This window comes from Sciurus vulgaris (genome assembly GCF_902686455.1).
Source record: "Sciurus vulgaris genome assembly, chromosome: 5".
Taxonomy (NCBI): domain Eukaryota; kingdom Metazoa; phylum Chordata; class Mammalia; order Rodentia; family Sciuridae; genus Sciurus; species Sciurus vulgaris.
Window position 1 is genome coordinate 179563336 of NC_136465.1, and position 22130 is coordinate 179585465.

The 22130-nt window shown below is 60.5% G+C and overlaps 1 protein-coding gene across 1 annotated transcript in view; it reads left to right on the plus strand.

Moving 5' to 3' along the window:
• The first annotated feature begins 2195 nt into the window (after window positions 1-2195).
• TAFA5 (TAFA chemokine like family member 5) overlaps window positions 2196-22130 on the plus strand; it is a 236198-nt gene continuing 216263 nt past the window's right edge. The window contains exon 1 of the mRNA XM_079141267.1: window positions 2196-2451. Coding sequence (XP_078997393.1) covers window positions 2340-2451 — 112 coding nt within the window. The 5' untranslated portion in view covers window positions 2196-2339. The remainder of the gene's footprint in view (window positions 2452-22130) is intronic.

Below are 22130 nucleotides of genomic sequence, written 5' to 3' on the forward strand. Positions count from 1 at the left end.
TGTCAGAGAATAATACATTGCCTGGTGATGCTTTCATTACAGGCGTGTGCATGTGTGTGCAGGGGACACGTGTGTGTGTGTGTGTGCGCGCAGATGCATGTAGGTGTCAGTACTAAGGATGGCATGAAGAGTGTCTGACAGTGACTCTCCTGGAGGCCCTCCTGGGCACACACCTTACTGTGCCCTCCAGCTCGACCTTGGCCAGATGCCCCACCATGCCCTTTGAGTCTGGCCATCATGGCACTGCCATATGGCTGTACTTGCTCTTCTCCTTTTCTGTTTCCCAAACTGACAGCACATTTGTGGGGCACAGGAAATGTAGCTCTTGCTGATTTCCCAGCTTCCAGTGCTGGCCTCTAGTACGTGCCCAATAAACATAGGTAGAATGTTGGAATAGAAGATGAGTCAAGAGTGGACAGGGTGAGTGGATCTGCGGTTGAGAAAGTTTCCTCTCGGGCAGGGTAAATGGCTTCGACAGAAATCCAGGCATCCACGGCTAGCTCCGTAGATCCTGACTGAGGGGGCCTCCCACCCAGCTCTGGGCCGGGGCAGACACCGGCCCTGCTCACCCAAGACAAAGGGTGCTGTCCCCTGTGCCACCTGCATTGTGAGAAGCCCCAGCTTCTGCAGAGTGGCCTCCCTGCAGCCAAGCAGGCAGGGAGCAGCTGTCCTTGAGAAGATGGTGACCAGGAAAGTCAGTATTTACTTAAACAAGAACTGAGAATCTGATGGGCCTGGTCAGAGAGCACCCGCAGGGACTCGACCATCTGGAGAAGTCTCTCTTCTCTGTTTCAGTTTCCCCAGCGTGATTCTGTGCATGTGTGTTTGTGACACAGAATGTGTGCACTTTGTGCCTGTGCTTGGGGGTTGACTATGTGGCCATGTGTCACGGCATGTGCAAGCTTGCATGAGCTTGTGTCTAGGGCCTGTGGGAAGCTTCCCCTATGAGGGACTCTTGGCTGCCACCTTCTCCAATTCTGTGGTCCTCTTAGAGGTCCCTCAGACCAGGACTCAATGTGAAGGGATGATGCTGGTGACCACCCAGTGATATGTTGGGAAGAGCCCCAGCTCCAACAGGACCTCACGGGATGCAAGCCCCTCCTTCCCATGCAGGAGGAAAAGACCCTATGAATCCCAAGGGGGATTCTATCAGCTCTCCACTGACCTTCAGGAAGGAAGGGGTATTGGGTCAGGTAGCTGGGTACTGGTAGGGGCCAACCTTACAGGGCAACAGGACGATGAGGGAACACAGGCTTGGGAGTTTACCCCTTGGGCTGAGGAGGAAGTGCTGGGGAAGAGTGGAAACATGATCTCAAAGTACTCAGTTTCCCTCCTTGGCTTATTTATAGGAATGAGCGCTTTGCAGATGATAATTTTTCAAATAAAATGCACTGTAATCTTTGTTATCCTTCTCAGAAAAGCTACCTCAGGGGGACTAGAGCTGGAACTGGGAGCCCAGAGACACCTCTGAGACCTTGCCCTTGCAAGGATGGCTAAGGAGAGGGCTCACCAAGGATCAGGACCCTGGCAGAGGTGCAAGTGCCTCACCAGGAACAACAGAGTTCCTGGGCAGTGTGGAAACGTCTCCATGCATGGCAGTGTCTGCCTTCCACACTGAAGGAACTTGCTTGGTACCTGGCCTCAGAACACTCCACGGGTCCAAGGCTGCACTCCTGGTGTGCCCTGGGTCACCAACGCATACCCTGGACCAAGGGTGACACAGCTCATCAGGGAACAGGCCCAAAGCACCCTCTGCTTGGAATAAACTCTGAATCCAAGTCCCGGATCCCATTCCAGGCAGGATCTTCGACCCCAGCGTTACAGGCCTTCGCGGCAGCAGATAAAACACTAGGACCCAACCCCGGAAACTTCACGCTAGTGGGCCAGTCCTGCCCGCGAAGTGCCCAGGCTGCGGGCGCGCTGGGCCGTCTCTGTCGCCATCCAGAGGCGCGGCTCTGGCGCGGCGTCCCCTCTGCCAGCTTCCCCTGCCAGTCCCGGGCCAGAGCTGGGCAGGCTGCGTCGGGTGCGCGCACCAGGCGCGCCCCTTGCACTGGTGACGGAGCGCGCCCAACCGGAGCGCGCGCAGCGACGCCCAGAGCCGCGGGGCCGGCGTCCCCGGGCGGGCCGGCGCGGGCACGGGCGCGGGCGCGGGCGGCTCGGGCGCGGCGCGGGGCGGGCCGGCGCGGGGCGCAGTGGGCCGGGGCCGGGGCGCGGCGGCGGCGGCGGAGGAGGAGGAGGATGGCGCGCGCGGGGCCCGCACGTGGAGGCCGGCGCGGGGGCGCGGGCAGGGCCGGCTGCTGAGACGCGCTGCTGCCCCCCGCGCGGGCGCCGCGGCTTCAATGGCGCCATCGCCCAGGACCAGCAGCCGGCAAGATGCGACCGCCCTGCCCAGCATGTCCTCAACTTTTTGGGCATTCATGATCCTGGCCAGCCTGCTCATCGCCTACTGCAGTGAGTACCGCGCGCCCGGGTCCCCGCAGGGCTCCCCGGGCCCGGGTCCCTGCCCGGCCCAATCCCAGCCCCGGCGGGGCGCCCCGAGTCGGTGCGGAGTTGCGAGCGCGTGGCTCGCGGTCCCCCAGGTCCCGGCCGGTTCTCCGCTGGGCCAGGAGGTCCAGGGTCCGCGCGGCTCTCGGCGCTCGGGCACTTCGGGCTCGGGCGCCTCTGCCCGAGCTTCCTTCCCCAGACTCCGGGGCAGGGCCCGGGCGCCAGGCCCGGGATGGCGCGCCGCATCCCTGCGTGGCGGGCACCGCCGCTGCCCGGCGTGCCGTCCCTGCTCCCGGCCCAGGCGGGCGATGCGAGCCCAACCACAAGAGGCTTCCCAGCGGAGCCGCGCGCTGGAGGGGCGGCAGGTTGGGGCGGGCGGGCGGTTCCGCCCGGGATATGGGCAGAGCGCCTTGCCCATCGCTTCCCGCCGGCCGCACTCCGCGGAGGACTCGGTGGGGGGGGGGGGGGGGGACGCGGCGGCCGAGCCTGGAGCCGGGCTTCTCAGGCAGGAGCCGGGCTCGGGCTCCGACGCGCGGCTGCGCCTCTGCCTCCCCAGGAAGCTGGCTTGTCAGGGCTTCTTAAAAAGAAGTGACGGGTAGGGTGCCAGGACAGGACCGCTACCGCCGCGGGCATTGCGAGGGTCAAATCGGGGACCTGAACTGGCGACCTAGCGTGTCTGTCGCGGGGCCTCGGGAGCGGGGCTGTGGTGTCGTGGACTGGTCGGCGCACGGGCACCAGCTGGGGTTGGGGTGGGTGTGGGATGGTGGGTGACCCTAGCAACCTCCTGGTTGTCTGGGTTGAGTGGAAGGGAGGTCTGTGCGCCGGGTGCAGGCTTGGACCAGGGTGGGGTGTGTGGTCAGCGTCCGGGTGCCTGCTCGCAGCTCTTTGGGGTGTGTATGGGGTGCTGTAGCGTCCTGGGCAAGACTCTGGCCCGACTAGGCTTCCTGGCTTCCCGGACATTGGCTTCCCCGCCCCCGAGGTACCTTGCCATCTCAGAGGGAGGGAAGGACCAGTGCTAGGGAACACCTGCCATGGAGAATTGCCATGGGCGTGGGAGGTGATGGAAAAAATATGGATTCTTTAAAAAAATAAAATTAAAAAAAAAGAAAGAAAGAAAAAAGAGGCCAGTACCAAGCTTCCCTCTCCCTCCCTGGGACTGGGCCACCTCCATAGCCTGAGCCTCCCATCTCCTAGTCTCAGCCTCTGCTGCCTCCAGAATGAGACTGCAGCAGCCCTGGAGACTTGGGCCACTGGTCAGGCCCTGGAGTCCTGGGACAGCCCAACCTACCGGCATCTCAGGGAAACCCAGTTCCCAGGGCAGAGACTGTCCTACTTGTTTCTGCAGCTGGTCATTTCCATAGTTGCCGTGGCACCTCTGGGGAGGACAGAGGAGCAGGGAGGTTCACAGACAGTGGGTTGTAACGGCTACCCAGGAGACTCCCTGCCTCTGGTGCGTGTTCCCAGGTCCCTGGGATGGCTGACATTAGTACCCACTGCCCTGCCCCCTGCAGCCTGAGGGCCGTGTTCAGGGGCTTCCAGAGGAGACCTCCGAGTGCAGCTTAGGTGATGGAGAGAGGGTTAATGGCAGGTGAACTGGCAGAGCCGAAGAGATGCCATTTGAGCGCACTTCCTGGTAGCATCACCAGGAGGAAGGGGCTCACTCGGGAATGTTGGGGGAGGGGCGGTAGTGCCCTGAGCCCCCTGCTGGCTGCCCTGCCTTGGTTCTGGTAACAGTGTCCTTGGGCCCTGTTTTGGGAGCCCAGAACCATGGGCTGGCCCCAGTGGAGGCAGCTCAGCAGGTGGGGAAAAGAACAACTGTGAATTGTTACTAAGTGCACGTCATGGCCCAGGCCTGCAGCGCTGCTCCCCGGGCACCAGCAAGGGCATGCCCGAACCCCCTCGCAGTGTGTGCAGTGTCTGCTCCTCCAGCCTGGCCACAGCCTGGATCCCAAGGCGTAGTCACCTGTGCATCCTGAGGGCTTGCGCTTCCCAAGGCCGCTGCCTGCTGTGCCAGGTCGGGTGTCAGAGCAACGTGGAGGCCGTGGAGGCCGTGTGACACTCAGACCCTGGAGGAGGAGGGCTCTGCTCACGCGCTCTGCTCGCTCTGGGAGGCCTCCCTGCGGTCTGCAAACAACTCTCCCACCACAAGGACGTTCGGGAGAAGCGCCTTACCCAGAACAGCAGAAATCACTCACAGCGGAAGCTGGGACGAGCCCGGCAGCCTGGTGGTCATTTCCGTCTTCGTGTAATAGGATAACTGACGATACAACAACGGTTTGGGACACACCCCATTACACTGGATATGCAATGGAGAAATTAAAACATTTCACTAAAATACAAAATAGACATCGTAATAACTGATAGCTTGGAATTGCAATCCTATAGAAAAAAAAAACCTCTTTTTTTTAAAGAATTGATAAAGCAAGTAAAATGATAATTAGGCTGTTCCTATGATTTCCATCCTCTTCCAGTGTGACTGGGATAAAGAAGCTTCCTTGTTTGTAAATTGTTTTGTTATCAGTTATAATTTTTATTACCCAGAATGTTTTTGTGTTGCGGAGCAGATATATTTGAATGCTCTTAATTAGGAAACCGATAAGTACCATGCAGGCTTCCCTATCCTGTTTGTTAAGTCTGTGTGTTTCCCGCGGCTCCCAAGGTGCTCCCTGCCTGGCATTGCCCAGAGGAAGCTGGATTGTTTCTTGGCCTGATTTCTGTGGGGGGTTCTACCCCTGGGCCCAGGGACCGTGCTCCCCTCTGCCTGCTGCGGAGATCCATGTCTAAGGACATGGGCTCCACCCTCTGGCTGGAGAAGGACCTGCAGTCCACCAATTAGGCTGGTTGCTATGGTGATACAGCCTCGTCGTTTTCTCCTATTGGGGAAGAACTGCCCGGAAAAGCAAACAGGGAAGGGGGCCCGTTGGCTTACTTTAAGATGCGCCCTGTCATGCCTGCGCATCACATCGACAGCAGGGCCTGTTTCCACGGCAGCCAGGACCGCCCCAGGGGGTCGCACTCATGGACTCCAGGAGATGTGGCAATGATGAGCTTGGGTCAGAAAGTTGAAACTGCTGGGTTGTGGCGTAAGAGGAGCTCATGTGGATTGGTCTCCCCTAGCCTCTCTGGAGCAGGGAGCTTGGCTTGCTGGACTCAGTCCTGGAGTGGAACGGGACCAGTCTGGTGCGCTTGCCTGGAAGATCTGGCCTTTCCACGCTGGCACGCAGCATGGTGGCTATGACAGCCACGTGGAGCACAGAAAGCAATGAGCCAGCAGGGCGCCTCGTGACCCCGAGCCTGGACTTGGACACGGGTGTGCAGGACTCAGTTCCAAGGTGAAAAGTGCTGGGTCTCACATAGATTGCACGCCCCTGTTCCGGAGGCCTGGTGGCCAGCCACCCCTGGCCTGCCAGTGGTGGAGGCGGCGGGGCCCGAGTTTCAGAGCGCCAGGGAGCCCCGTGCAGGAGAAGTGGTCCGCCTGCCTGTCTGACGCAGATATTTTTCAAATAAATTCCGTGAAAACTGAGTTGTGCCTTTCAGTTAAATCTCACGTCCTCAGCTGCAACTCTGAGAAGAAATTACAAACAACTTTTGAATTGTTTTTAATCCATTAGAATACTAACCGAGCGTAGGCACTCTGCTGTTGTGCTTCCTTATAAATACAATTTATGGCATATTTAGGAGAGATTAGAATATGCTATATTGCTGCCGCTCAAATTTTATTTCTGGAGTTCTTGAAGAGGTAAAATTGAAAACTGGAGGGTTAATGAAGTGATACTCTCTAGAAGTCTAACTCTTTTTTTCCTTAATTTTTTTGTTTTTATTTGATGATTTTCTGGCCCTAGAGGTGCTATTTGCTCCTTTCAGGTCATGAAGGTAAGTTACCTCTCCTCTGAGGCTTTTACTGTCTGAGCTCGGTGCCAGGGATCGTGGACGTATAGGTTCTGCTTTTGTGAAGGGTTTCCCCGTCCAGAGACCCCGGGGAGGGGCTTCAAAGGAACTGTTCTAGAAGGGCACTCCCCTGCTGGAGGGTCTGTCCACCCCTGCTTCCTCCCCAGCCCTGCTCTGGCTTCTTCCCTGAGAAACTGCTGCAGGGCCACACTGCACTGGTCAGTCCAGGAGGACAAGTGCTCCCAGCTGCTGGCTGGGTCCTCACCAAAGGCAGAGGACACCTGACCCCAGCAAAGGCGTTCTGCCTGACAGGTCTGTTCTCAGGAAGCTCTGGCTGAATTCTGCCCTGAAATACCAGACTCCAGACCTGCCACTCGACACCCACAGGATGAAATATGTAGATCAACTTTCGTGGTGTGAAGTATTTTCAGGTGACTTTTATGGGCATAATTATGGGAAAATGTTATGATAATGTGGCACTAGAAAAGGGAAGAAAAGCAAAACATTAAAATCCCCATTTCTTTATATAGCGCGGCAGCTGCTGGTTTAGAAGGGCTCATTTTTGCATTAGAATGTAGTGCTCTGGAGTTAATGACCTCTACAGATTGCCACCTGTCACCCAGAGCACTGCCGGAGAGGGCCCGGCCCCCGTGATCAGGGAGGAGTGGACAAGGAGTTTCTTGACCGCAGTCTGATCTGCCTCACAAGGAGGGGGTGGGCGGGAGAGGGCTCAGGGTCCTCTGGCATGTACCTGCTTGGGGCAAGGTCATAGGCTGTGGCTTAGGGACTGTGTGGTTGCAGGTTCAGGGACTCAGGGAGGCTGGGAGCTTCCCTTCCAGAATGCAGCCTCTCTGTTCATGGGCTTCCCCATCTACCAGGACCCCAGCTGCCCCAAGACTCCTGTGGTTTCTGTGAAGGCCTACGGACGGGCTGTCTGGAGGCCTGGAGGCCAGAAAGGCCTGCAGGAGTCCCTGAAGGGCACGGGCTCCTCTTCCAGACTCCCCACCCGGAGGGCGCAGTAGCAGGAGCCTGGCAGCCAACGCAGCTGTCTGGGTGCCGGGCTTTCCAGAAACAGACTGAGTGACTGGCCGCGGATCTGGGTAACTTCTCATTCCTGCTTCACACCAGCAAATGTGGTGGAGGGTCCTACAGGCTTCATACACCTAGGGGTTTGCTTATTTATTAAAATGTCTGGCAGGTCACCTCTGCCCTCAGGGAGGCGAGGCCAGTGGGGCTTCCTGCGTCCCCGTCTTCAGGGCTGCAGGCCCACCTGTGAGGCCCCAGATGCAGCCTGCAGCATCTTCACCTGGGGAGTGGGGAGAGCACCAGCCCAGGGCAGGGACCTGGAGGAGGGAGGTGGTGCTTTCCTGAAGCCCCCGGGGCGCCACAGTCCAGGGGCACCGAACAGGGCGGCAGTGGTGGAGAGGGCAGCCCTGGCCGGCCCTGGGCTCTCCTGGTCCTGGTGCCCCCCACACCCTGCAGCTTGCTGCCCAGCTCCCCGTGGAGAACGCGGGGCCTCTCAGAGTGGCAGGAGGCGTCTCAGGGTCGGTCCTGAGTCCCACTTCCATGGCTGGACCCTGCTCAGCCTTCCCTGGGCTCCTTGGTGATGGTGTCCTCTGCCCTGTCCCTGTGCCCAGCCTACCTGTTGGTCCTTCCAAATGCGTGTACCTGTTCCCCTGCATCGCCTGAGCCCCAGCACCTGCCCCTGGGTGCAGGGACCTCTCTGCCACTGTCCTAGCCTCCCCCATTCCCCACACGCAGGGCCTCTCCAGGGTCATCCTCTGTCCCTTGGTCCTGCCCAGGGGACTCTATTCCTGGAGTTGGAGCTCCACTAGATGGTTGCTCCACAGTGGCCTCCACGAGCGGCTTTCCGGAAGCTTCACAGGAACTTGGACTGCGCTCATCCGCTCTCACTACCTGGTTCGAGGTGTCCTCTCACCTGGGCAGAGCCTGCCCAGGTGACTCTCCAGGGTGCTGGACACGGGGAGGACTGTTCTCCTGGGGCTGGCACCAGAATGCCCTGAGTCCCTGTCTTACACAGCCCTGCCCACACCCCCACCAAGCCTCCAACAGGCCACTTTGTCCCCTCCACTGTTTTAGGCTCTGAGCTGGGCATGGCTTCTTGCCTCCGGGGGGTTGAGTGCCTGACTGCCTGGGCAGACACTTCGTTGATCTGTGGGCAGTGAGTGGCATGGCCAGATAGAACCTCCCCTGCTAGACACCTGCCCCAGGGCTCAGGGATACACAGGATCGGGCGCCCAGCCAGGATTGATGGGAAAGAGGGCCTGCCTGTCCTCTGATGTCACTCACCTGAGTTGTGCACAGAGGGGACTGCTCCATCCATGCTGAGGCTGGTCAGTGCTGCCCGTGACCTGCCTGCTTGTTTGGAGAACTGTGTTGGCCTGGTTTGCAGGGTGAGTTTCAGGAACAGCGTGGACGGCAGATGGGGACAACCCTGTCCTCGGGGCCCTGATTTCCTGAGGACTGTCACCATGGATAGGCTGTCCCAGACAAAGAACCCTCGGAGCATGGGCCTAGAGCAGCTTCACGCCTGGCGATGTCCTCTGAATGAATAAGTGAGACCAAGTGTAGAGAAAGCCTCTCCTGCCACCAGCTAGCCGCTGAGGTCTGCTCTCTCCCTTTCAGGAAGCTGTGTGGCCTGCTGCTCCTGCAGCACAGCCTGGTCTCCTAGATGAGGAACCTGGGCTGGTTCCCCGGCCAGGGGCTAGGAGGGGCCTCGGCTGGCATGCAGCCCCTCACTGGGTCTGGGCTCCCCCTGGGAAGCCACGCCCACTCTGCACACAGACCTGGGCTCTGACAGGTGGCCCTCTCAGGGGAAGTCTGTCGGGAGTCACTAGGCCCCCTTCCTCCCTGTGGGGGTCTTGCTGGAGGCTGGGGTGTGGCTAGGGACTGGGTGTGGGATTGAGGGACTGGGCCAAGATGGGGAAGCGAGGGCCTGCTGCCTGCTGTCCACAGGGGTCCCATGCACTCCTCCCTCCTCACTGGCTGCAGTGGCCTCATTGCTGATGCTTCTGGACCAGCCCCTTGCCCTGTTTCTGCACTGGTTGAGAATTCTAGAAAAGATGGCCTTTCCAGCACAGTGCAACAGTAAGCTAACATCCATGGCAGAGCAGCTGACCTGGCCAGCTCTGAGCCAGGACCAGCAGCCATCTGTGGCTCTAGGAAGGAGCTGGGAAGGGGGCTGAAAGGGGTGGGCCTGCAGGCAGGGCTGGAGACTGGGGGGCTCTGGAGCTCTGAAGAGTGGCTTCAGGTCCCACCTGAGGAACTCTGAAGTTCATTAAAGAGGAAGAAGGCCCACGGTGCGGCATCCCAGTGAAGGTGACTACTGTATTAGTATTGCAGAGGGAAGCCCCGCTCACGAGCCCCCCGACCTGCTACTTGGCTCCCCGAGCTCCCACTGTCCTGCACTCCCTCTGGTCCAGTCCCCACAGACCGTGGGCATTTGGCTTGTTCTGTGTGCATGTGAGGGCACTACTCGTTCCGAGCCCCCTTGTCCAATTATGACAACTCAAACTGTCCCTGGACCTTGCCCCTGTCCCTGGAGGCAGGGTTGGCTGTAGGCCCCATCCGTGGCTTCCTTGTCTGTGGGTCCCACTGAGCATGCCTGGGCTGGGTCTTCAGGCTTGTGGATAAAGGTCCTGAGCTCGGTACCATCAGGGTAGCAATGCTCAGAACCATTTCTCATTCCGTGGCTAAACGGCCAGCAGGCCTGGGTGGCTGCGGAGGCTCTGCTGCAGACCCCTGCCTGTGGGTGTCCTTGCCCTGGTGTGTGGCTTCTCCCTGCTGGGCAGCACCCGCAGGCTCTGAGCAGCCATCTCTCGGCCGTCTGCCTGCTTCCTGGAGGGAAGGCCTCTGCAGGTGTCCTCGCTTGCTCTTTCCAGAGCCTGGAACCAGTGCAGGGTCTCTAGCTGTCTGTGGTCCTCGTGTTGCAGAAGTAGCTGTGCCACCATGGTGACCAGGCACAGAGAGGTGAGGGGACATTCTGGTCTCCTGGCAGTGACGGCGAGGCCCATCAGCCCTTCTGCACCCGCCCTGCGGTTTAATTATGCCCACCCCTCCAAGAGGTGACTGAGTCCCTGGGCACAACTTCAGAGATCTCTGGGGTGCGTTGAGCCCATGGAAGAAATGTCCCAATGCCTTCCTGTCTGGAAGGTTCTGCCCCTTGGCTGCCTTTACATGAGTGATTGGGAAGCCAGGCCCTCCTGCCGAGCCCTGGCCAGCAACGCCCTGCTGCTTCTCTCCAGCCTGTCCCTTGCTGAGTCCTGCAGGGGCAGAGTGTTCAGGCCTCCCAGCACCTGCTGGCCCCCAGGCAGGCAGCTGTTCTTCCCGGGGGCATCTGCCCTGTGGCTGAGCTGGGACTCGTGTTTGAGCTTCTTGAGGGGTGTCGGCGGCTCGCCTTACACGCACACACACCTGGTACAGGGCCAGCTGCTGTACCCACACATGCTGCTCTGCATCCTCAGACTGGTCAATCCCTGGAGACGCTGTTGGTAGGACAATGGGAGTTTGAGACTGGGCTGTTCCTGAAGGCGTGCTCAGCAGTCAGACCTCCGTGCGCAGGAACCGGTGTGTGGTCCCTCCACCTCACTTTCAGCAGAGGGCGGGTCCTGGAGACGCAGCCCAGGCGGGTGCAGCCCCAGGCTTCCCTGGGCTGAGAGCTGCAGCCTCTGGCCTCCGGCTGCCTGTGTGCACTGCTGTGCTGTGCGCTGCAGGATGCTACTCGGCGGACCTCTTGTGTTTCAGCTAGTGACTGTCACTTGGTCACAGGACCTGGCAGGTGTCACTGAGCTCACGGTGTGCTTGCCTCTTTGGGTTGTGGCTGAGGTGTAGGTGCAGAATGTGGCAGGCCTGGGAGGCTGGCCGTCGCCCCTTCCTGGCTGTGTGGACAACGAACCTGGGAGTATAGGGCTAGCCAACTGTGCGCTGGCTAAGCGGCGAGGCCCCCGGGTCCCATACTCCATGACTTCTGGGAGCTGGTTCCATCTCACCTCGGCCATTGCCCTGGCAACCACGTGGTATGTCCCAGACAGGGCGGGGACCCAGGAGCAGGCCTGGGTGGGTGGTTCTGGCTGAGTTGTGGTGGTGCCTGGCGTGTCTTCACTTTGCCTGGAAGGAGTGAGGGAGGAGAGCCGGGGTGGATGCCTGAGTTGTCAGGGCACTGCCCAGAAAGGCTGTCTCGTTGTCACCTGGTGCACAGGCTGTCATTTGTGGTTTTGTCACTTTGTCCCTGTCACCTGTGCTTGGGGACCCTTGAACCCAGACCAGCCAGCCTGACATCCAGGGGATCTGGCCTTGCCTCCCTTTCACACCCAGACCTGGACCCCACCTGCGATGCAGACTAACCCCTGCATGGTGCTGGGTGCAGGGGCTGGGGGACAGGGGCTGCACTGAGCCCCTCCTGCACTCTCCTGGGCCAGATGCTGTCCAGGACAGGGTCTGGGAGTCCTGGGGAGTGCTGGGGAGAGGTGCGGACAGAGATGAGGTGGCCTAGAGCGCTGTCCCCTGCTGACAGCAGACAGTGTCCCTGTCAAATGGATGCCCCCTCAGAGACCAGGGAGGCCTGGACTTGGCTGTGGAGGGCTCTTGTGGGTGCTGCCCACATACAGGTGCAGGTGAGCAACAGATTGCAGCTGCTCGGCCCCCACCAGGGAGGCCCCAGGGGCTCCAGAAATCTCTTGGATGGGGTGAGAATGAGGTGGAGCAGGAGCCCCCAGGGGCCCCTCCCCCGGGAGCCCCAGAGCCAGCCCCAGGCCCAGCTGCACTCCTCGGGCTCCCTTCTCCGTGTGCCCTGGCCCGGCGCATGGCAGGGCACATCCCAAGTCCCTGCACCTGGCTCCTAGGTGTCCGAGAGTGTCACCTGAGGCCTGCGAAAGACCCACACTGGCATTATGGCAGTGGATTTGCTCATTCATTTTAAAACTCCACTGGATAACAAGACGACAGGATTCCTGGCTGGGCGGCCTGAGGTCACGCCCTTGGCGTGTGTGGCGGGCCTCGGTCGGAGGGAGCCTGCTGCTCCCTCCAACGTGTGTGCTGGGTTTGCGAAGTGTCGGGGTGAGTTGTTAAGACGTTCCTGCTGCCCGTGGCCTTGGCCTGTTTTGGTGGGGGGACTTCACTGTTAGGATGTTTTAGCAGTTAAAATGCTAATGACTGCAAAGCCACCCTAAGTGCTACCGGGCCTCACGTGGACGGCACAGCTTCCCCGACCAGATGCCGTTAATGGATGGCGCAGGACTCATGCTAGTTAATTGGTGTTGATTTGTGTTCCTTGGCGCCTGCGGCACAGCCGTGGAGGGTGCAGGCCAGGTGTGGCCACGGGAGCCACACAGTGCTCCTGCGTCCTTCTGCGTCTGCCCGGGGAGTCGTCCACATCTCTCTTCACTGGCCGGCGTCCGGGGTCTGGGGGCTCTGGGGAGGCAGTGGTGTCTCCTCTTTGCTCAGGTCGTTGGAGCTCTGCTGTGCCTGGGACACGGGCAGTGGGACGTGGAGAAACCTCGGAGCCCGGACTCTGCACAGTGTGGGCAGGTGGGGCCTTGTGCTCGCAGCCCCAGGGAGCGACGATCTCACCCAGGTTCTGGATGGAGGCCCAGGGCCAGGAGCCAATGTGAATTAGTGAACCCGGGAAGGTCTGGTCTGGGAGCTCCGTGGCCTGGGGTGTGAGCTCCCCAGACCAAGAAAACAGCAAAGGTCACCGTAAGCACAGGTGGTGGGACGTGGCAGGTCAGGGGCTTCAACGTTCCTCCCAGAACATTTCCACCTTTTGCCTTGGGGGTCAGTGTCACAGCTGGAGTGTCTTTGAACCGATGCTTTAGTCAAAGTGAGCGTCTCTGTGAAGGGCAGTGTCCTGCTGCAGCTGTCCCTCCTGGGTCTTGGTTCTGCCTCCCCTTCCCTCCGAGGTCCCAGGACGCAAGCCCCTGGTGCGGGTCAGGATCTCCCAGGCCAGCGGTCTTCACAGCTACTCTGAGCAAGACCAGGGCACCATGGCCTCCTCAGGTGGCCACGTGGCTTCTGTCACACTGGGATGCAGCCAGGACACTCCCAGGAGATGAGGAGTCTGTCCACTTGATGCTCAGCACCCAGTGGCCTTGGTCCCGAGGGAGAGTCAGCAGCTGGAGGTGAGCTCCCTGGGCAGTACGCTCGGACCCAGGGCCCTCTTGGTGGTGGCATGCCACCCCAGGTGACCCATACCTGTCACCCTCACGTTCTTCTCTGTTCCTGGCCCTCGCAGAGGAACAGAGAGGCAGGGGAGCTTTCAAGACACAAAGGAACGGGATCCGGTGTCATGGAGCATGGAGCAGAAGTGTTTTGGGGGCCGGGCTGCCAGTTCAGGAGGATGGGCCCAGAGGGTCCCCATGCTAAGAGGGCAGGTGGCCCGCTGGCTCCAGGGTCTCCTCATGTGGAGGCGTGTGGCCCACCGATGCATCTCAGTGTGTCAAGGTGAGATCACAGGCCGACAACAAATGAAATATAAGAAGAATTAAACAACAGAAACAAGGAAGGAAAGGCCAACGGGGTGGTCAGACTGTGACCATGTGACCTGGGCAGCGTCACAGAGGGAAGGCAATCTGCCCCCTCCCCCCAGCGCCCTCGCCTGGGCCCAGTGAACGGGTGACCACACCCATGGGCTCCCACACCATCTCCTGCCCCAGCCCCGTGCACAGCGCCTCTGCATCTACGAGGACCCGCCTTCCTCTCCTCTCGCCCTGGGGGCCAGTGCCCACCTTTGGGTGCAACCCTGACCCCTCCATGTCCTCCTGAGGAACCAGGCACACCTGCTCCAGGTGTGGCCTTGGAGCCAGGCCCATGATGGGAGCTCTTGTGCCTGGATTCTGGTGTCCTGAGCCTGTCCTCAGGGTGCCCAGGGCCACCTCCCGTGCCCCTGCAGCTGCACGTCCTCCTTGCTGGGAGCCTGCACCTTCCCTGCTGTGGGTCCAGGGCAGGTCGCAGGGGCCCATGGCTGGGGCTGGGCTGTTGGGAAGGTGAGGGAGGTGCAGTGCTCTACCCCCCCGAGGATCCCGTTGGCTTGACTGTGGCCAGTGGAGTCCTGAGAAGTCCCTGGGCAACCCTTGAACATGGTGGTGTCCCCCAGGGGCCTGGTCTCTTCGAAGGGTGCCCTGAGCAACCTCTGGAACGTGCTGCCATTTTGCCCGTCTCTTCTCCCGGGAGGTTGCTCCGGGGCATCTCCGGCCTCAGGAGGGATCCCTTCCCCATAGTCCTTCAATTCAGAGATGCTCGTTATTACCATTCGTGTGCCCAGCTCCGCAAAGGTGGGGTGGGTTTGGCCTCTGGAGCCTGCAGAGACCCCTGTGATTATAGTGCAGCTGGAGCAGCCGCCTGCACCTGCCCTGGGTTGGGAGTGTTTTCTAGAAGGGAGAGTGCCCAGGTGAGGGGCATCGGGAGCGAGCAGGAGAGGAGATGGTGGGGTGCCCGGAGGCACCGGCTCACCTGGCCTCCAGAGTTGGTGGGTGGGACTCAGCCGGCTGTGGGGTGCACATGTGGCCCTTCGAGGGCCCGCTCCCTGGACAGCTCCCCGTGCTGGCTTCACTGCTGTTGAGGGTCAGCGGCCGCTGCTGAGAACGCGATTGCCATTGGGGTGGGGGCTCTAAGGATTCCATGCAAAGCAGACCTCATTCTGCAGGGCTGCGCGTCGGATCTGCAGGCGAGCAGTGCCCCTGAACCTCGGAGCCGCAGGAAAGCACACCTGGGCTGGCCTGGCCCTCTGGGTGCCTGACCCCTCTTCCCTGGGGGAGGGAGGGAGAGAGGGCCACTGCTGCCTCCGGCTCCTGCCTGCGCCTCCCGTCCTGGTTCTTCCCTTCCTCCTCCCTCCTCCCTCGTCTGGTCCTTGTCCTCTGGTGCCTGGACTGAGGCGTTTCCAGGGCTCGGCCCTCTCCACATCTGCACAGACCAGACGTGGCTTTGGAGGGCAGAAGGGAGGTGATTTATAAAGAAGGCGGGTTCCTTGGGAAAGGCCTTTAGTCAGTGCCCTGTCCTGGGCTGCAGAAAGCCATCCTGGTCCTCAGTTTTCAGGTGACAGCCACCCATGTTCTGCAGAGGCCTCACCTCTGCTTCCTCTGCAGACAGGGGAGGCTGCTCGTGACAGCCCCTCTGCTCTGCCAGGTGGCCCTTGAGCTCTGCAGGTCCTTCCCACGGCTCAGCTAACCCTGGCCCCTGAATCCATGGACCCCTCTCTGGGCATCAGGAAGGAAGCCTCACCCTGGATCCTCAGTGATGGTTGGGTGAGTTTGGCTTCTCTACCCTGAGCGGGCCTCGGGACAGTGCAGGGAGGCCCTCTTCCCAGGTGGAGCCGATGGGTATCTTGAAGGGGTGGCTGAGTGACAGATGTGAGCAAGCTTGGTGTGAGAGGGACTGAGTCTGAGGGCAGGGACGGGGCTGGGCCCAGAGTGGCTGGGAGGGCCACTGGAGCTGATGCCAGAGAAGGTGGTGCAGCCCAGGGCTGCACTTGGGGACAGTGACCCCACGCTCAGGTGCAGGCATGTGAGGACTGGGCAGGCTGGCAGGTCTCGGTGGCAAGGCCGTGCAGTGTGGGCTGAGGCTGCCCAGCACCGGCTCCTGTCAGGCCACACGCAGGCCAGGAGCAGTCCCCCTCGCTGCTCGAACAGGGACAGGGGCCATTTCCAACAGAGATTTTAAGTAAATGGTGAAGGAAAATGACCCATCTGAAGTCAGGATGTGGCTGCACAGGCTTTCGGTGGCCCTGGGTGCGCCTGCCTGTGCTGCCGAGCTCCCGGGTCCAGCCAGAGCCCTCCACCAGCGTCCCCAGCATAGCAGCATCGCCGCACAGGGCCTCCCGGAGCCGGGCTGGGGAAACCTCGGGTCAGCTACTGCCTGCTGTGCATTTGTGGGGTCAGCGCTGTGCTCGGGTGTCTGCAGTCTCCGAGTCCCTGGACGCCTTCTCTCACAGCAACGCTGAATCAGTAACGATTATTGGGGCCACCACTCAACTGCTACTCCCTTTAGCATGGCGGCCACTGCAGACTTGAGGACCCCAGGCTTCCAGAGACTCTGAGCAGAGAGCATGGCTGAGCCAGGCTGAGACCCCGACCTGGCCCATCCGACTGGAGCCTGCACCTGTGGGGCCCCACCCTCGGCTCCCCAGTGTCCCCTGCATGGGAAGTTTGAAGGGTGACCGAGCTGGGCTTTGCTCGTCCCCTCTGCTCCCCTGGCCCTGGTGCATCTTGGGTGTTACCCCTCAGTCTTGCCGATGACTTCAAGAGGAGACCACCTCGTCTGTCTGCCACCCCCGTCCCCCAAAGCGCTCTTTTCTGTGACTGGAGTTGCCAGCTCTACCTGGCGATGCTGGGGACAGTCAGAAAGGGATGCCAGTTCAGGGTCTCATGAGGACTCCTACCCAGAGTCCAGGAGGGAGGAGAAAAGACTCGGCCCAGAGGACCTTTCCTGTCCACGGTGCCTTCCGTTCCTTCACCTTCCTGTGAGGTCTCAAGACTGAGAAGAGGTCTCACCTGTCCCTTGGGGGCGTGGCCCCCATCTTGGGATCCAGTGTGCTGGGGCCAGGGAGAGGGACCCTTCCTGCACCCCTGACCCCAGGCGAAATCTGTGGGCCACGGAGTTGCTGCTCACCCGTATGTGCAGGCCCCAGACAAAATGAACACAGGCAGCCCTGAAATTCCAAATTGCCAAACTCTCATCTCAATTAACGTAACAGTGAGTTTCACGAGGCGGCAGTAGGCACCGGGAAATTAAATGACACCTCTTGGCATCTCACATTGGTGAGAAGGCCAGCTGATTATTTTTATATTACAATCCCCAGGCGTTGTCAAATTGATTAATAAATTCATTGAAAACCCGTTACCTCTTAATAAATTTAATTTCAGTAGTTGGTGGATAACTTTGCTGTGACCTCTGAGTTGCTGCTCTCTGTGTCTGGCTTCTGCGTGGGGTTGACGTTCCTCTGGAGGTGGCCGGGAGCTCCCTCGTGCACCCACTGGAGTCCAGGAAGCATTTCCGTGAGCTGTTTCTGTGGCGTGGTCCTAAGCCTCTTGAGGCAGCGTGGAGTGTTCCTATAGGTCCTTGGGGGCTTCTGTCCCAGTTGAGAACTGCCAGCCTAGGCTGTGCAGAGCTACTGAAGTTGAGCATGCTGTTGAGTTCTGTTTCCTGCCAGACAAGGCGAAAAGGGAAGAGCCACTGGTCACACGGTCTAGCACATCTGAACGCTGAAGCCACATGATTGGGTCTGTCTCTCTGGGCTGGGTTTCACTTTGACACATCATCTCTGCTCTTAGATCCATCTGCACTGTCTTGTCCGTTTTATGGAACAAAATGGGAACCTCAGAGGCTCAAATTTGGACATGCCTTGGGTTTCCCAGCCAGGCCCACTCAGTCAGAAATCTCTCCACAGAAAGAACCGGAGGCCAGACGGTCTGGTGGGGAGCTACCACACCGGCCTGGAGGCAGGCAGGCCCCTCAGCAGTGTGGCTGTGCCCAGGGTGGGCAGCCTGGCTGCATTCCTGCCCTGCTGCCCGACCTGACCCTCCTCCAAGCACCTTGACCTCAGACCCGAGACCCTGCACACCTCCACCTGCCCCGGGGCTCCCTCCAGCTTCCTCTGCTCCCCTCTGCTCCTCTCTGCTCCCCTCCTTGCTCCTTCCCGGGCGCTTCTCTACTCAGGGTCACAGCCCCATTCTCGGGCACTCCCGAGCCCCCTCTGGGCCTGTCCCGTTGCCTCTGGCCCTGAGTTCCTCCCACCACTCCTGCCTCCTGCCCACCCGGGCCCTGACCCGGGCTTCCTGCTCTCCGTCGCTCTCCTTCCTGTTAAGCAGGAGCTTCTCCTCCAGAGGACCTTGGAGTGATGCAGGGCACAGGCACAGAGCAGCAGGGTCCCAGGCTGCAGGTGAGACAGGGTTTCCAGGGGACGGTGGAGGGCACCCTGGGACCCAGACAGTGGAGGGTCTACTAGAACTGTGCCTCAGGCAAGGGTCGTCACTTGCCAGTGGATGAGGGTCTCTGTCTACTCTGCCATCAGAGACGCCAGCCAGAGCCATCGGGCAGCTCCATCTGTCCTCGTGGGCAGGTATCCTCTGTGGGCTGAGCACAGCAGATGCACCCTGCAGGACGGGGCACCCAGGGGTCCACCCTGCCACCCAGTTCATACCCACGGTCTCCACTCCGCAGCCTCCCGCCTTGACCTCCCCACCAGCAGGTTGAGGAGAAGCACACTTGGCGAGATAGGGCCTCGGCAGCGGCTTTCTGATTGGCCCGGGACGCGCCTGCCATTAACTTTATGGTGCGCCACCAGAGCACTAATTAAACCAGATGGTGGCAAAACCCGAGTGGAGGCAGAGTCGGTTTTACATTTAAGTTGATCAAAATTAGGTGGAACGGCATATGCCGGTGGAGATTGAGGATCCTGTGACTGCATGTCGACCTGTCCTCCGCCCTTCCTGAGGCGCCGCGGTCCAGCCCTGCGCCCCTGCCACTCCCGTGTCCCAGCCCTGCACTTGTGCAGTTCGAGTGGGTGGGATGCTCCTTGCGGGCCTCCTCGAGGTCGCTCTGTGACACAGCAGCTGATCAGAATGGTGCGCCACCCCGAGGCTCTTCCCCACCGTAGCCCGGGGACGCCCCCGGAAGGCTGCGCCCATGGTGAGGTGCAGGAGACCCTGTGACTTTGTCTCTGTTGTGCTCTGCGCCTCAGGCTCGTCCTTTGTCTCTGGTCCAGGACTGGCCCTGTGGGACAGGTTGGGAAGAGGCTGGGAGGCCGGGGCTGCAGCCCCTGTCCCGGGCAGCGGGGGACGCCTGGGTGTCGGGCCAACTCTCCTTCCTGCGGCGACAGGGCTCTGGCTGCTCTTCCCGCTGTGTGGGTGTTTATCTAGTTTACTTTTTACCGAGGTGAGAGTCACAGAGCAGAAGGGCCATTTTAAAGTGTGTGTTCCTCGGCCTTTGGTCCGTCACCTGCCAGCACAGCTGCCACTCTGTCGGTCCCACACGTTCTCCTCACCCCAAAAGCAAGTCCAGAGCCCCACAGCAGCCACCCTGCCTCTCTGCCCCGGCAACCCCAGGACCCACGGATTTTTTTGAAGCAAAGCCCGGAGAGACACCTCTAGCCCTGGCACTTGGAGATCTACCTGGGGCTCTCCGTCCCATTGTCCCCAGCAGGGAAACAGGATGGCTGCTTGAGCCCGCTCAGACTCTGGCCAGCTGCTGGGCCCCCCAGATGTGATTTTGCATGAGCGGCTCCACGCCTGGACCCCCAGGTATTCCTCAGAGGTAGGCAGGGCCATTGCCTGGCAGTCTTCCAAGGCCTCCAGAGCCCGAGTCCCACCTGCACCAGCAGGTGCTCCCTTGGGGGCACTGCCTGCCTTCCCCCCGGGCCTGGGTCCCTGCCTTGGGTCCCTCCTGGTGACAGAGCCCCACAGGGCAGGACTTGTGTGCAGCTGCCCAGGGGTGGTGGATGCAACTCTGGGGTCTGAGGGCTCTGCCCATCCCAGGACAAGTTCCCATCTGCCTCTTGCCCTCCTCTGAGCCTTGCAGGCTTGAGCCTGGAACCGAGAGGGCCCTAGGGCACCCCGACCAGTCCTGCGCCCTGGAGCCTGCGTGGCCCTGCCTGGCTGCAGGCAGCTGCTCTGGCCAGTACACTGCCACCTGGGCCTCTGACCACCGCATGCTCTGGGCTCCTGCAGGCCTTGAATTATGTCTTGGTGGGAATCAGCCCCTCACTCGGGGAAATGCAGACCCTGGTCCTGGCTTGAGCTGTCCAACTCTACTTTTTGGCTGTGGCGAGCCTGGACAACGTGATGCCCAGGGTTGGGTCCTCTGTGGTGGCACCCAAAGGACCCGGTGGACTCCTCCCGCTCCTTCCCTCCCCTGTCTCCTGGGCAGGCGCGGTAGGGTGGGAGTGAAGTCCTGGCAGAGCCCACCCTGTTTTCCAGCCCAGTGACGCTGGCATGTGACAGCGCAGGGGCAGCCCCCGTGAAAAGCCCCTTTGTCTCCCTGGCTAATTAAGAAATAGCAGTGGGCCTGAGGGACCCAGGCCCCGTCCCCTCTGGACGCCAGCCATCGTCATAAGGGGCTGGACAGTGTGGCCAGTGCTGACTTCAGGGAAGACCCCAGCCGCCGTGGTGCTCCACCCCCGTGGCCCACAGCCAGGGGGTCTGAGAGGCTTCCTGCCCTGGGTTGGGAGGTGAAGTGGTACCAGGACCCAGTGAGGCGTTTGGCACTCAGGACTCGCTTTGAGGTGAAGGAGTCTCTGTCCTGTGCTGGGCTGCCCAGGCTGGGAACGTGGCCCTCCTCTCTGTCTGTGGGGTCAGTTGCGGTGCTGGGCCTGTGGGCAGAGGGCTAGTGTGTGCCTCCCAACAGAGCTCAGGTGAGTACTGCAGCCCGGCCGGGGCGGGAGAGCTCTCCCGCCCACCAGACCCCACTTGGGTGCCGGCCTCGTCCCCTCTAACTGGCCGAGTTGCCCCGCATGAAACGCAGGGTTTGCCTTGTCCGGGCCAGGATCTCAGGTTCCAAGGCAGAGACCTGGACAGCAGCAGCATCTGCCACTGTGTCCCATGGCTGGGCCCCTGGGCCTGTGTCCTGGGGCGCGCGGACTCTCCTGGAGCCGACTCTGGCTCAGGGAACCCTCAGGTGATTCCCCTGAAGAATCTGGGCCTTTCAGAAGCCTGGGCTGCCCAGGGCAGTGTGAAGCCCAGGGCTCCCTGTCTCCAGCCAGGTTTCTTGGGGCTGCCCTGGCAGCCACGCTGGGGTGGCGGGCACTCCCACGTCCTTCCCTGAAGCCTCACATCTGCACCAAGAGCCAGGTAGAAACTGGAGGGCCCCAGTGAGGAGGCCGTGGTGTTCCCACCAGCTTGCTCGTCCCCGGAGAGGGAGGACCTGTGTCCACGCGCCGTCTATGGCCTGCTGGGGAGGCCCAGGCCTCTGCCTGCCCAGCCCGACCCCACGCGGGCACAGCCTCCAGTGGCTGACCCCAAGCACAGAGCTCTGGGGTAGTTTAAATCTGAAAATTAACATGGAATCAAAAGAGACAGAGTAATTTTTCATTCTGCTTGAAAGGTTATTTGCTTTCTCAACCGATGCTTAGCGTACTGATACATGATGTCAAAAGGTAAATGATTTTAAACCAGATTCAATTTAAATTTCATTACATATTTGTAGGAGACGGAGGCTCCGAGAATCCCTCGCCTTCTCTTTGAGAATCTTTCACTTTTAATAACTCCGGTGCCTAATGCCCTAATCTATTTATTACGCAACTGTGTAGCAGAAACAGACTCCTGTGTCTGTGAGGCCGGCCCTGTCTCCTCGGCTGCCTGCTGGGCGCGACTCTCCAGCTCCGACCCTGGGTCTCCTCTGCAGCCCCAGGCAGTGCACGTGTCATTCCAGGTGAACTGGAAGGTCCTCCACAAAAGCAGACGGGACAAGTGGGCCCAGCCACCCGGAGGCGGGGACAGCAGTGGGATGGCAGAGGTCTGTGGTCCCCACGAAGCACGTCCCTGAGGGCCTGGGGCTGCCGCCTCACTTGGATGGCCTGAGCGGCTGGACCCGTCAGGTTCCTCTCTGTGTCTGATTCTACCAGGACGGCTGGACAACCTTGTTCCCATGACCCAGCCTTTCTGGACCCTGGCTAACTGTAGACCACTCTGCTGGGTTGCAGAACTTCCCCTGGAATCAGAAGGTGACCTCATTTGGAAATTCGGTTGTCATAGAGGTGGTCGGTCACCATGAAGCCACACCAGTGAAGGTAGGCCCCACATCCGGTGGCAGGT